Consider the following 14,497-nt stretch of genomic DNA (forward strand, 5'->3'; position numbering starts at 1 on the left):
TTTTAGGAAAATGTTGAAAGGCACGAGAGTTGTTGTCATGAAAATCCCGCGAGTGACTTGGCATCCTGATGGGGCCACTCTCTTAAATTCATCTTTAGACAAAATGCCCAAATTAACCCTAAATTGTTTGTCGAAAATACTCCTCTGCGTCCCTTCACCCTCCTTCCTTACCTTCAACTACGCCATGCCATCATTCCACAATCGTGAGGATCAAATCGAAATCGGAAATTGAAACCAAAGATTTCTGCAGAAGAGCAGATGACGAACACCAAAAAATCGCTTCTCAATCTCACCGTCGATGGCAAACATTCCACCGGAATTATTCACCGACATACTCTCCCTCTTACCAGTTCCATCTCTTCTCCGAGTCCAATCAACTTCAAAATCACTTCGTTCCTTAATCGATTGCATCAACTTCATCAACCTTCATCTCAAAAACTCTTTCAATTTCAATTTCAGCTTAATCCTCTGTCACAATTCCAATCTCTACCAAATCGATTTCCCTAACCTAACCACCGCCATTCAACTCAACCACCCTCTCATGTGTTACAGTAAGTAACCGTATAACTCTCTTCGGTTCAGTAACATTATATTACTCTCTTCTTTTTGTTTGCCTTTGATATTCTCTGATTTTTGTAGGTGATGGAGTTCGTCTATAAGTCAGTTGCTGCAAAACTCATTGTTGGCACTTGGCATTGTAAGCTAAATTGAACTTGGTGTGTTGGATTAAGTGTTAGATTAGATTTTGTGAAACAGGTTTTTTTTCTTCCTAATAACTTTCTTTTTAGGATCTTGTTAGAAGTGCTTGTCTAGCTTAGTTGGTTGCTTGAGAGTTGTTGTTCTTGGTTGGTTTTTTTCCAAGTGTGTGTGTTTGGATTCTGTTTTGTTACTCCTGCTGTATTATGCAGGTTCTGTTTGTTGCCTTGCCTTTATACTCAAGGTTTTATTCTAATAAAGTTTGTTGTTTCCGGATAAAAAAAAAATGTAAATATAGTTATAATAAGCTTGGTTGTTTTGCAATGTGCAGTAGGGTAAATGTGTGAAAGGGAAACAATGGAGATAGAGATAAAAGAACAATAATAACAACGAAGGCAACAATAGAGATTAAACGGCCACAATAGATATTAAGAATCGATGACACTGATGAATTAGTGTTTACTGTTGACAATGGTTGCTGTTTTGTAGCATGTATGGTTGTGTTTTGCAGGTTTTCTATGAATAGCAGTCTAGTACTTTAGCAGGATAAAATTGCAAGGGAAGGAGTTAAATAGGTAGCTACCATTAATAAACTACATCTCAAGATCAAAATAGTGCACAATGCTGAACAAAGACGGGGTGCTATGCTGATATGTGCGACTAGAGAGTCAACTGCAGAACAATTTCGGTTAAAATACTTCATCAACAAGGAATTGGCATTGAAGGCAGATAGAGTGAATCACAATTTAGATGCAAGTGATGTACGTAGAGGCATAATTGTAAAAAGTTATATTACATTGTTAATGTATGTACATTGTTGTAATATTTGAATATTGAATATATTGGAAGATTGATACTTTCGGAAATCAAGTTTCAATATGATTGGTAATCTGTGTTTGAAAATCAATTACATAAAAATGATCGAAATTAAAAAACCTATTGTATTAAAGCCAAAATGCTAGTTCAAGTATTGAAAAAGGAAAATTCTATGGTGCAGTCCTTATTTGGACTGTTTTGGTGTAGTCGTAATTTGGCCAATGAAAATGTAATGTTGACTCACTTTAAATTATATGGTACAAACCACTTATATGGTACTTGCCATGTATCTTTATATCTATTAATATTTCAACTAAATCCCTACCATATTAAAAGTTACAAAATTATTCCAATGTTTAAATTATTTTTAATTTTAATTGTGATTGTAAATCAATTAAAACAAAATTATAACTAAAATTAAAACAAAAAACAACAAAGTCACAAAATCAAAGCTCATCACACCAGAAGCTCATTATCATGTGATAATGGCGATCTAGTGTACAATTCAATATTTCAAGATCCCTCAATTTTTTATTAATGGTGAAATGTGATACAATTTATCGCTAGTAAATCAAGCTCTTGGCTTCTCTAGAAAGTATGTTTTTTAGTTTTTGCTTAGCCATGGTAAAAGCTAGATCCAGGCACTGTTTGGTAAGTCCAATAAGCTAGTTTATAGCTTATTGAACTAGCTTATAAGCTTGTTTGAAAAAAATGTGAAGTGTTTGGTAATGAGCTTCTCTGACTAGCTTATAGCGTTTTTTGATATGCTATTTCAAGTAGCGTATGAGTTTACAGCTTATAGTTTTTTCATTTTATTCCATATTTACCTTCATTAATTTTATTTATTTATTTTTTAAAAATTATAATAACTCCCCACTAACACTTAAAAAAAAAAAAAAACTACTCACTAACCATGTATTTTTATGTCATTTTGTACTTACAATAACTAAATTTGTCAAACACTTTAATTTTATTCTACTAGCTTTTCAGATATAAGCTACCAGAAATCAGCTATCAGCTATAAGCTAGTTTTTCAGCTATAAGTTAGCTTATCAGCTATCAGCTAGCTTATAACTTATTTTTACCAAACAGAGCTCCAATGTTCTTAAATTGGGTTCATTGAACGCTGAGTAGTTATTCATAGATCTATGTAGCACCAAACTTCATATCGAAGGCATGTTCTTAATTTTTAGGCTCACACGATGGAGAGGAAGAATAGGTGAAATTTGGGATTGAGGGTTTTCAATTTTATTTTTAATTTGGTCAAATAAAAAATATTATAAATTATATTGTCTGATTTGTATTAAATTGAAATAAAATATGTTTTTTGTTTGTAATCTGTAAATGAATATTTACTTGATGGGAGACTCATATGCAATAAATAAAAGTTTGTTAAAAAAAAAAACTCACCATAAACTTACGCTGATGTGACAATTAAATTGAATTCTATTATTAAAAAAAACTGCACCAAAACAATCCAAAAAAAATTACACCATAGAATCTCCCATGAAAAATTACAAAATTACAAAATGCTTAAAAACATAAATGACGTCTAGTAACATTAAAGCCAAAATGATATCAAAATCAAAACCAAACCATTCAATAATAAAGCTACACAAGCAGTTCATCCTGACAAACTCAGCCACAGCCCCGCAACTTACATACTGCCCCACAACAGAGAAGATGCAAATATGCAGGAAAATTACACAGTTGAAATAGTAGGACTTCCCCTACATTATGAATTCAAATTTTACCCTTTTCACACATGCTTGGGAGCACCCCCACATGAATAAAACTCATACATCTCCACTGCATCATGATAATGGGTGATCATTTATATGATATTGTGCCTGCAAAAAGAACACGTGAATGAAATAATTAGTGACTTATATTAAAACTTAAATAGTAGTATATTAAAACTTGACTATATTGGCAAAAAAAAAAATAATCAATACCCGTAAAAGTTCTGAATACGAAATATTACTGTTTATGCTTTGAGAATAGTTTGGAGCCTAAAACAATAAGTGAAGGCAACAAGATTATTGTAGCTAGTAATATAAGGAAAAAAGTAGTAAAGATAAATTATACTCACTGTTGAATTGAAAGAAATGCAGAGTAGTTGCAGTGGGTATGGAGAGGTTATTATGTGGCGAGAACCACAATGATGACAACAACGAGAACGACGACAACGGTGTCGGAGGCTACAATCGAGAGAACCAGAATGAAGATAGACAGCAATAATAACAACGAAGACGACAACCGCCACAATCGATATATCGAGTCGATGTCAGTGAGTTAAACTGTCAAAAATGGTTGCTGGCGGCAAGTCCTAACTGCGCGCGCTTTGGATTGATATAGGATTAGTGGGTAGTTTACATTCTTGAACATAATCACACTGACGCGCGCATGCCCGGTTTTGGGCCAGGGCAAGCAGGGCCCGAGCCTAGGGCCTCCAAAAAACTAGGGCTCAATTATTTTTTTTTGGCCTATCATGTTAAAATTAATTGGTTAAGTATTTGTGCTGAGATTTTGTACATGTGAAGTTATTGTAGCTCAGTTGGTTAGCATGCGGTTTTTTTGTATTGTGCGAATCTGGTGGGAGTGGGTTCAATTCTCAGCTTTGGCAGTTTTTGGTCGGCAATTTTTTGTTTGTTTTACTTAAATAGACCAGCTTTCAACAAATCACAATCAATACCACCATAAAAATTATAAATCAAACTAATTCAAAAATTATTTCATGATTTTTTCTATAAATAAAATAGGTGGATTCTAAGGTGAGGGCTCAATTAAGTCCCTCACCGGTGTACCATTAGTTTTGACCGTTAGATTAAAAAAAACCTACATGATCGTATTACTCATTACCGCACTGAATTTTTGTCTCTTGCATCCACAACCAAATTTCATCTCTTTCGCAGGTTTTGCCATGGAAAATAGTTTTTCTCATGAATTTTTTTTACACTGTCCATATGTAAATCGTTGTGTTATTATTCTTTCTTCTTCTCTCTTTTAATTCTTGTATACTTTACTCCATTAAAGGTAAGTTATTGGATCTAACTTCTTAATAAATTTCTCTCTGAAAATATCATATAGAAGTTAAATTATAAATAATCAAAGCTGTCACTTGATTAAAGGTTAATTACACAAATTGTAACAAAGAGATTGTCTAAGGAAAGTTCACGTAGGCCATGGAATTGTTTTGGACTTTTGGTGGTGGTTGAGATAATTAATTAAAGAACCCTAACTTTGTAATCATAATCTACATCATGGATGCTTCTAATATTTTCAATGTTTTAAGTGACAAAACACGAGAGGAAGAGAATCAAGAAGTCATTTCAACAAAATACAGAGATGGGTGTTAAGTGTTAACAAAAAAAAAAATAGAGATCGGTTCCTGGGAAGTGAGAAAGAAGTAGATGCATAAAGAGAGATACAATCTAGTGTGACATAGACTAATGAGATCATATAGACTTTTTTAATTCAATGGTATGATTTAATGGTACACCGGTGAGGGGCTTGATAGAGCCCCCACCCTAGAAGTCACCAATAAAATAACTTTATAACTCATAAATAAATTTACTACTTTATCTATATAAAAAAAAAAAACCACATTTTGTTATTTCTTTGAAAAATTTCTATGAAAATAGAGAATTAATTTATAAAATTAAATTGTATTTTTTATGAAAAAACACTATCAATTTTTTTTAGATCATCAAAACACTGTCAATTTTTTTAGATCATCAAGACACTATCAATTTTGTTATTTATTTTATTTGTTGTGTAAATGTTAATTTTATTTATTAATAATCGGTTAATCTTTTATTTATCGTTTCAATTTCAATGTTGCAGAATATAACTTTTTTTTATGTCAGTTACACATATAAATAATTATTTTTTATGTTATTAACATTATTTACAATTTAAACAAATGATGTTCTTTTTATAAAAAAAAAAATTGCATTTTTTATTATGGGTCATTTTTATTATTTGTCCCGGACCTCCAAAATCTCGGAGCCGGCCCTGGACGCGCGTGCAAAATTTTCTCTTCAATATTTTTTTATTTTATTTTTATATTAATATTAATAAAGGATAGCTATAACAAAAAATAAATGGGTGACAATGCACGTGTTCATGCAATTTCGTGGGATGCTTATCGCACCATATAGCACAGCTATTTTTTTTATTTAACACATATTTGAGTTGTATTTTATTACTATTATTTTACATTTTTTGACTGATTGGGTTCATACTTATGCGGTATTGGAAATTAGAGACTCCTTATATTCCAATTTAGTCACCTAGAAAAAAAGATTATAAATGGACGAATTGGGTATATTATTAAAAGTAAAATAAGGTGAGAGGTCCACGATTCAAACTCGACAAGAAAAAAAATACTAAAAATTATTTGTGTTTAAAATTATAAAATTAGGATATATATTATTTATCTTGTATATTTGAATTTTGTTATAGAATAAAACTCCATATACTGGAGATAAAAGAATTCTAAAAGCTATTTGTGCAGACAAAAATTGGTATTTTACTTTTTTGAATTTTCATTGTTTTTTCTTTGGTTTTTATTAGGGGATTACCCAATTCTTACCACCCTTCGTGTGTTAAACCTGACAAAATCTTACTTTAAGCTAAACAAAATTTGAATTGGGGTGTAGACCAAAAAATCTTGAACTGTTATATCGATGAGTTTCGTTATTTGAAATCTCTATTATTGTTGTCTTCATCATAGCTTTTTTTTTGTTTTTATATGAATAAACTATCAATTTAGTTTATGAATTATCACTCTTTCACCAATTTAATCCCTAAATTATTAAAATCAACTAAAAAAACATCACTATATTGTCCTCGTTCAATTTATAGACCCTAAACTACTATAATCAATTAAAATGACCCTAAATTGTTCATCTATTTGAGCGTTAAGTTGACCGTTAATAATCCGTAAACTATACAAATTTATTAACTTAGTCTATAAATTATCATAAAAAGCTAGCAATTAGTCCATAAACCTTCACTTTTGTTTTAAAACTATGAAAATATATTAACTGCATGCATCCATCACTTATTATAGAACCATATAACAAAAAAAAATTACAAGTACTAAGAAAGGTTGTTGAGTAATAGTTTTACATATTTACCCTTATAATTATTAATATTATAATAGATATACCAATATATTTACACTTTTCAGTGGTAAATTAAATAAGGAGATTTTTGTAAAGAAGTCATTAATGGGTATGAAGTTTTATAAATGATATTATATTAAGAGACAATAAAATTAAAGTTGAAAGTGGAGACAAAGGGAATATATAAATGTAATATATGGTTAGAATTCACCTTTTTTATTGTACAAGATTATTTTATATTTTTAACATATAATATATTTATTATCATGCATGACTTCAAGAGACATATAATATATGAAAAACAAATAATGAATTCTTCTTTTTTTTTTTTTTGACAAAAAGAATGAATGAATGAATGAATTCTTTTAGTATATTGATGGTATTTTACATGTAGGTGTTTGGTGGTGTTGTTGATCATCGATATGTATGACTTCAATGATCATATTTAATTTATTTTAAAAAAAAAATTAGTTCATACCACCAGAATATCACAAACACAACTACAAGATTTTTATAATACGGGTGAAAGTGTTATGTTTAACAATATGACTCTAAAAAATCATATTATATACATAAAAATAAAGAAAAATTAATTGCATATGATTTATTAATATTCAATTTTTTTATTTTTTTTTAATTTAAAATTCATAATACATTTGTGGTATCATGAATGAAGTTAGTAAGTGGTGTTGTTAGTGATCGGTATGCATGATTTTAACAGGCATAACCTTACATAAATACTATGGACAACTTGACAAAAAAGAGACTACGGACAGCCCTGTTTTATATTGCTTTTAGAAATTTTTATTTGCACCGTAATTTCGCAATAAGCGGCATCAATCATGATTTAGGATATTCAAATCAATAATTGCACAATAATTGATCTATTAGCATAAGCTTGGTTTAATATTGAAAAACTCACCAAACATAGTTTTCCAATACGAATCCAAACATAATTTTGCACTGATCGTGCTTACATTAATATAGACTATAGTATTCGGTTAGAACATGCACATAGTTAGTATTAGTCAATGTAATTAAAAAATAATGGCTAACTTTTTTTACTCAAAGGAAAAAAAAATAATGGTCAATCTGGAGAAGAGAGGAACAAAATCCACACATACAAATATTCATGATATACCATAACATGTTGGAAATTAAAATACCGATGCAAATTCCACTGCACCGATCACCACAGAAATTAATTTCTCAGCAATGCATTTGCTATGCTACAATTCCTATCTTCCCTTTGTATAACGCCATCTAAGGCTATTTGCACATTTCAAAATTTCAAACCCTGCATACAAAAAATCACCACATTTTAGTATTTAGCTACAAAAATATTTTAGTTTTCATAAACTCGTGAAGTGTCTGCAGTTAAATAATGACTGCAGTTGAATCTCAACTATTAAATCAGATCAATACATTTTACTGTGTTAAATTTGTGTTACATTTGTATCATTTGATTTCAATCAAAATGTGTATAATGTACTGATTGCATGACTGCATCATGTCTTGACTGCATGAAATCCATATCCGTCATTTTCACTCATAAATATAAACAGTTAATCATTGCATTATTTTATTTTTCAGCCAAAAAAAAAAGTCACAAGCCATTCAATTCAACATTTGAATTTTCAACAACTAACTAACCAACTTGATTTATTAATTATTAGTACCAATAGCTCACCGAAACAAAACCAACACGGAAAATAAGCAATAAATTAGTACTAGTATACTTGTATTCTATAAGAAAAAGTAAACTTAAATTAATTAGTCATTAAAAATAATCTATTAATTAATCATATATGGATGATAACTTACTGCTGGAATTCAATGTTAATCAAAGATGCAGAAACATTTGCAATGATCTGAAAGGCAGTAGTGGAGAGGACCATAGAAGTATCACTTGAAGAAGGCCTAGAAACAGAGGATTGTGCCCTATCAACAATCTTAATCTGAATTGTTTGACCTGGAATGCAAGTTCTAGGTACAGCTGCACTTATACATCTCACCTCATATAGCCTCCCACATGCTGCACCATTGTCCCATATACCTTCTCCTGCTGAACCAAACATGTTGCTCGACGGAAATTGTGATGCATCTCCCCCAAAACACGCCGTCGCTGTCTTGTCACAAAACAATAATTTTATTAATCAACCGTCACATTTCATGAGCTACATAAGTTACGAACATATTCAAATCAGTACAATAATTGTGTGAATGGTCCCCACAACTGTTGGGGCATACAACTATATTGTAGTGTATTAGACTCACATCATTTGTAACGGTTACATCAATTATGGGAACGATTAGATTCAGAGAGAGCAATTCTTTCTTTAAAATCTAACCGTTTGTATTATTGATGCGGCAGTTGCAGATGATGTGGAGATTGTTATTGTTGAGGTGGAGGAGGGGCACTTACGTAAAAAGGGAGGGCCATAATGGGAAGCAGTGCCAACGTCAGCTTGAGAGAAGTGGATGAACAGTGTTGAGAGGAGGATGATGATTAGGAATTGGAAGAAAAGATATTGAGACTTGGATATCATTGCTGCTGCATAAAGTAGTACAAATTAACAAGGCAAAATTAGTTTATTTATTAGCATAGTGTTTATGTAAAGTCAACGCAGAAAAATCTTTGGTCTGCTGGTGCCAACCTTGCTTTTATTTCTAGGGAAGAACTATCACACATGTCTATCGATATTATTCTGTCGACTTTTTCTAGTATTGTATGGGTGTAGAAGTTTATTAAAAATTCATTGAATATTGTATTAATTTTACGCTAATATCTAATTAAAATAGTTCATTCTTATTATTAAAATGAAGTAAAAATTAGAAAAATTAATTTATACATTACAGACGGGAAGATATCCTATTTACTACATCCAAAATAAAACTTCTGTTCACCAAAAGTATGACACAAGTGATAGATATTTGGATTCTTAACTATTTGGTCATGAGTTTGATCTGACCAGTGCCTGTGAAAAACATGTGTTGGGAGAGATCAATAACCTAAATGGATCTCAGTTATTTCGAGAGAATTAGTCTCTATAATTACGCGCGAAAGATACATTTATTTAAAAAATAAAAACTTTGTTCACACTTCACATCAAAATAGTCAGTCGTTCCAATTTTCCATAAGGAAATTCCTTGATGCCCTCGTCGGCGGTGGAATCAAACTAAATTGTCTTGTTATGCAACAGTGACAAAAATACTGAACACAAAAAGACAGGCAAGGGTCCAAATTATGGGTCTCAGTCTCAGATGCTGGCCACCGTCGTTGGTGGTTACTGGTTAGCACGTAGGATAGAAGTTAGCAACTCCATTTTAAGATTATAACTAATATTCAAACCTCTTTTATTGACATAACATATATTCAAACCTTATCATCAAAACAGAAAAATAAAATGAAATCTTCTAGAACAAATAATAATAATAATAATAAGGTTTAATTACTCTATTGGTCCCTTAAAGATATTTTAGGTCTCATAATGGTCCCTTAAAAAAAAACAGTCTAGATTGGTCCCTTATTAATATCACTGTTGCCACATTGGTCCTTTCCATCCATTTTTTCTTGAAGACGTTAACTATTGACAGGTGGCATTGGAGTTGAGATCCACTACAGTCATATATGCTTCATTTTTCCAATTGTTTTGATGGATGAGTGACACGTGGAATATAAACTAATCAACGGTTGAAATTAAAAAATGAAAACTAGATTGAAAGATCTATTCCCCTTCTTCTCACTTTGTTACTTTCTCCCTGTGATCTTCCTCTTCTCCATTGAAACTCAGTTACCTCTTCATCTCTATGTCACCACTTCAGATCTCCTTATGTGTCTCCCAAAGCCACGTTGTCTCATCTGTATCGACACTTTCCCCTTTCAGTTTGAAGATGGGTTGATTGAAATCGAAGATTGTCATTGAAGATGGAAGTTTGTTTGATAGAAATTGAAGATTATTTCAATTTTATGCTATAAATTTAGATTGTAATCTTCCCCTTTTGATTATTTTGAATCGTCTGAAATTTTTTATGCAGAAATAAAATTTGTACCAAATTTGTGTTATGTTGTAACCTTTCCACCTTTTGTGTTTTTTGTAACAATCTTGTACCTAGTGGTGATGGCGAATCTGAGATATGTGGTGGTGGTGTTGATGAATAACATGAAATTGGTGGTGGTGGTGGTGAAGAAGAAGAAGAATATGAAATTGGGTATTGATTTGAGATTTTTTGGGTATTGTTTGAAGGAGTGAAATGAAAGGGAAGGATTTGTGTTATTTGAAGGATCTTTGTTGAATTGGCAACTATGACAATTTTTTTTAAGATTTGGATATTTAGGAATTTATGAAGAAGATGATGAAGGATTTGATGAAGATGATGAGGAAAATTAGGGTTTTTGTTTCAACATTTTGGGATTTTGTGATAAGTTAAAATTTAGAAAGTTTAATTTTTTTCTTCTGGGTTTGTTTGAAGATGAAAGAAAATTCAGAAATGATTGATGAATATATGAATAATACGAAGATGAATGGAAGAAGAAGAAGAAATAGAAAAATAATTTAGTTGGTAATGGTACACCATTAGATCTCATGGAGATGCAAAATCCAATGGTTTCAATTTTTACAATAAGATCAAATGGTTACAATTAAAAGATTGATTGAGGTATATGGTGAACCGCCTATAATGTTGGTCCACTTAATACATTTTGGGTTAAAAATTTAACGGAAGGACCTTTTCGACTAACAGAGCTATCAATAAGGGACCAATCTGAACCTTTTTTTCTTTAAGGGACCAATATGAAACCAAAAATGTCTTTAAGGGATCATTTTACTAATTAAGCCTAATAATAATAATAATAATAATAATAATAATAATAAGTCAAATGTTTTAAATATCACACCGTTACCTAAAAAAATAGACATAAATTGATTATTTTTTTTTATCAAATAAATTGAAGGCTTAATTATTTTATTGGTCCATTAAAGACATTTTAAGTTTCGTAATGGTCCCTTAAAGAAAAAAGAGTCTGGATTGGTCCCTTATTAATATCACCGTTTGCCACATTGGTCCCTTTCGTTAATTTATTAACATCAAATATATTAGGTGAACCAACATTGTAGGTGGTCCACCATATACCTCAATACATTTTTTAATCCTAACCATCAAATCTTTTTGAAGAAAAATAAACCATTAGATTTTGTATGTCCACCGGATCTAACAGGGCACCATCATGTTCTTCATCTTTCATCATTTCTTCATCTTCTTCCTCTTATCCTTCTTCATCTTCAACGCCATTTTCACGACCTTCATAAAAAACTCAGATTTTTTCTTCAAAACCCAATTTTTTCTCATTCATCAACTTCATAACAATAATAAAAACACATAATTTTTTCTTCACTCTTCTTCCCTCAAACTCAGAAAATTAAAATCCAAACACACATAAATCAGAATAATTCAGATCTTTCGTGAAATTAAAATTCAAACACACATAAATCCAAACCCATATTTTTTTTCTTCTTCTTTTCACATAATAAAATCCAAACTCTCACAGAATAACGAATCTGGCTCAGATTTATGGCTTTGTAAAGTACTTCACGGTTTACATCTCAACCACTAAGTTATTGTAATTGATAACATCTCTCCTTTAGAAGCTTTCAAAATAATTTTTTCTTCTTCACATCACAGATCCGAAATTCACCACCATCACTCACTTGAGCAACCAAACAAACACAATTTCCATTGTTCTTTGAAAAAGAATTTCAAACACACAGAACATAATCAAAATAACAGATTGAGGAGTAGTGGTAGTATTGTTGATCAAGGTTTGATTTTGGTTCAGATCTGATTTTGATGATGAAGTGTCATGTTGTTGTTGTTGATTTTATTTATTTTTCCTGAAACTGATAATGTTGAAACGATGATGAAGAATGAGGGGAGGTAGAAGATGAAGCAAATCAGTTTGTGGTGATTCACACGGATAGATACAATGGACCTTCAAGATCTAACGGTGTCCTTTGTGACAAAAAGATCAAACGGTTAAAATTAAAATATAAAAGAGGTCTACGGTGGATCACTGTATATATTGGCTCACCGTAGATAGTCACAGTGCCACGTGTCAATGGTTAACGTTTTTTTGGAAAAAATGGACGGAGAGGACTATTATAGGTAACAGTGATATCAATAAGGGACCAATCTAGACCTTTTTTTTTCTTTAAGGGACCATTATGAAACCTAAAATATTTTTAAGTGACTATTTTACTAATTAAGCCTAAATTGAATTAGTTAGAGTTTTCTTTTTGAGTTTAATAGTTTTTTTTTTTTAATTAAAGAAATACAATCATTGTTACAAGTAAATATCTAAAACGATTAAGAGAATTAAAGAAAAATGATGAAGAGCATGTAAGATAAATTCAATTGATCTTATATTCCTGATAATAAATAAAGAACAAGATCAATAAATCAAATGCGGAAAATAAAGATTATGTAATTACCTCCAACCATTGTTTCAAAGTGAATTGCTCTTTGAGTCTTCCAAGCTCTTACTCTCTACCTGGGGCGTCTCCGAGTTTTAGGAGGCTCTGTGCAAAATATAAAAGTGGCACCTAAATAAAAAAAAAAAATTATCGATTTAAATTGCATATAATATAAAAAAAAACATTCTTGTAAACATATAAATTAAAAAGAACATCATAATCTAAGATTAAAATGGACTAGAACTATATTTACGAGTATAGATAACTAATATATTGATACTCATGTGATATTTATGAACATTAACAATATATAACTATTATTTTAGGGCCTAAAAATTAATCTATTAATATACATCTGATATTTTATAGGTATAAATAATATATAAGTAATATTATAGGACCTCAAAATTTTGAGTTGAGGCACTATGCCGTCGCACACCTCGCACATACCTCCAAGCCGCCTCTGCTCTCTACTATATAGATGGTGTATATTTTCTGAATAGTGAATTGAGAGAGTTTAGGATTAGGAACCAAAGACTACTTTATATGCTTGATTCTACCATCAAGAAATCATGAGTCATTACCACCCAAATAATGAGCATTAAAAACTGATAATGACCATTAAAAATTGAGATCTGTAAAATCATAACTCCTAAAACCTAGGAATCATACTTAATGTGGATTTTTTACTAATAATTAAAATATAAAAAAACGTTATGGTCTTACAGAGCATATATGGACGTACCTGATATGATGGTGGTGTTTAAATTGCAGAGAATTAAGAATGAGTACTACTAGCTAGCAACGATTGGCAGATAAATAACAATTGATCAAGAAGCGGATTAAGTAATTGAAAAGTGAAGCAATTGACTCCATTTATTATTTTCGTCATTGTTTATACGTCACTTTACATTGTGATTGTTTATACGTTACTTTACATTGTGGTTTTATTTATTGGCCAATTTTTTTAAGTAGGTTAGTGACTAAAAATTCTACTTTTAAGGTGAATAAGTAAAATGATCGAGGTTCAAACTTCATCTCCTACATATATAATATATTGTCTCTGCCAACTGATTAAACTTTACCTTGTGTTTTTTTTTTTTACTAATACATTGTGGTTTTGTTTAGTGTATTTTACATCAAATTATTTCTATTTTCTTGCTTCTACATGAATTTATTGATTTTTTCGCCAAGTAGTAGCTACTAGCTAGAAATTTGTGAATAACTAGTGGTCGTGGCTCAAACCTCAACTTTTATATATATAATGATTTTTTCACCAAGTAGTAGTTAGAAATTTGTGAATAAATAGTTTATGTGGCTCGAACCTCAATTTTTTTTTATCTATAATAATATATAATACAATGTTTTTATCAAACTAAGTTA

At 30.7% G+C, this 14,497-nt stretch overlaps 1 protein-coding gene across 7 annotated transcripts; it reads right to left on the reverse strand.

Annotated features, from left to right (window-relative positions):
- Positions 1-7,678: 7,678 nt before the first annotated feature.
- On the reverse strand, positions 7,679-13,934 carry LOC123899452 (EG45-like domain containing protein 2). Of its 7 annotated transcripts, none has more exons than XM_045950585.1 (6): positions 13,860-13,877; positions 13,516-13,609; positions 13,133-13,243; positions 9,070-9,195; positions 8,469-8,769; positions 7,679-7,941 (listed from the first exon to the last, which is right to left on the reverse strand). In XM_045950585.1, the coding sequence occupies exons 3-6, from the start codon at positions 13,140-13,142 to the stop codon at positions 7,935-7,937; spliced, it is 444 nt and encodes a 147-aa protein (XP_045806541.1). In that variant the 5' UTR covers positions 13,143-13,243; positions 13,516-13,609; positions 13,860-13,877; the 3' UTR covers positions 7,679-7,934. The 7 variants fall into 7 exon arrangements, with proteins under 7 accessions (XP_045806541.1, XP_045806538.1, XP_045806542.1 ...); XM_045950582.1 differs by having other exon boundaries at positions 9,070-9,198; XM_045950586.1 differs by lacking the exon at positions 13,516-13,609 and having other exon boundaries at positions 13,860-13,934.
- Positions 13,935-14,497: the final 563 nt, after the last annotated feature.

Source organism: Trifolium pratense, linkage group LG7, assembly GCF_020283565.1.
Source record: "Trifolium pratense cultivar HEN17-A07 linkage group LG7, ARS_RC_1.1, whole genome shotgun sequence".
In the NCBI taxonomy this organism is placed as follows: Eukaryota; Viridiplantae; Streptophyta; class Magnoliopsida; order Fabales; family Fabaceae; genus Trifolium; species Trifolium pratense.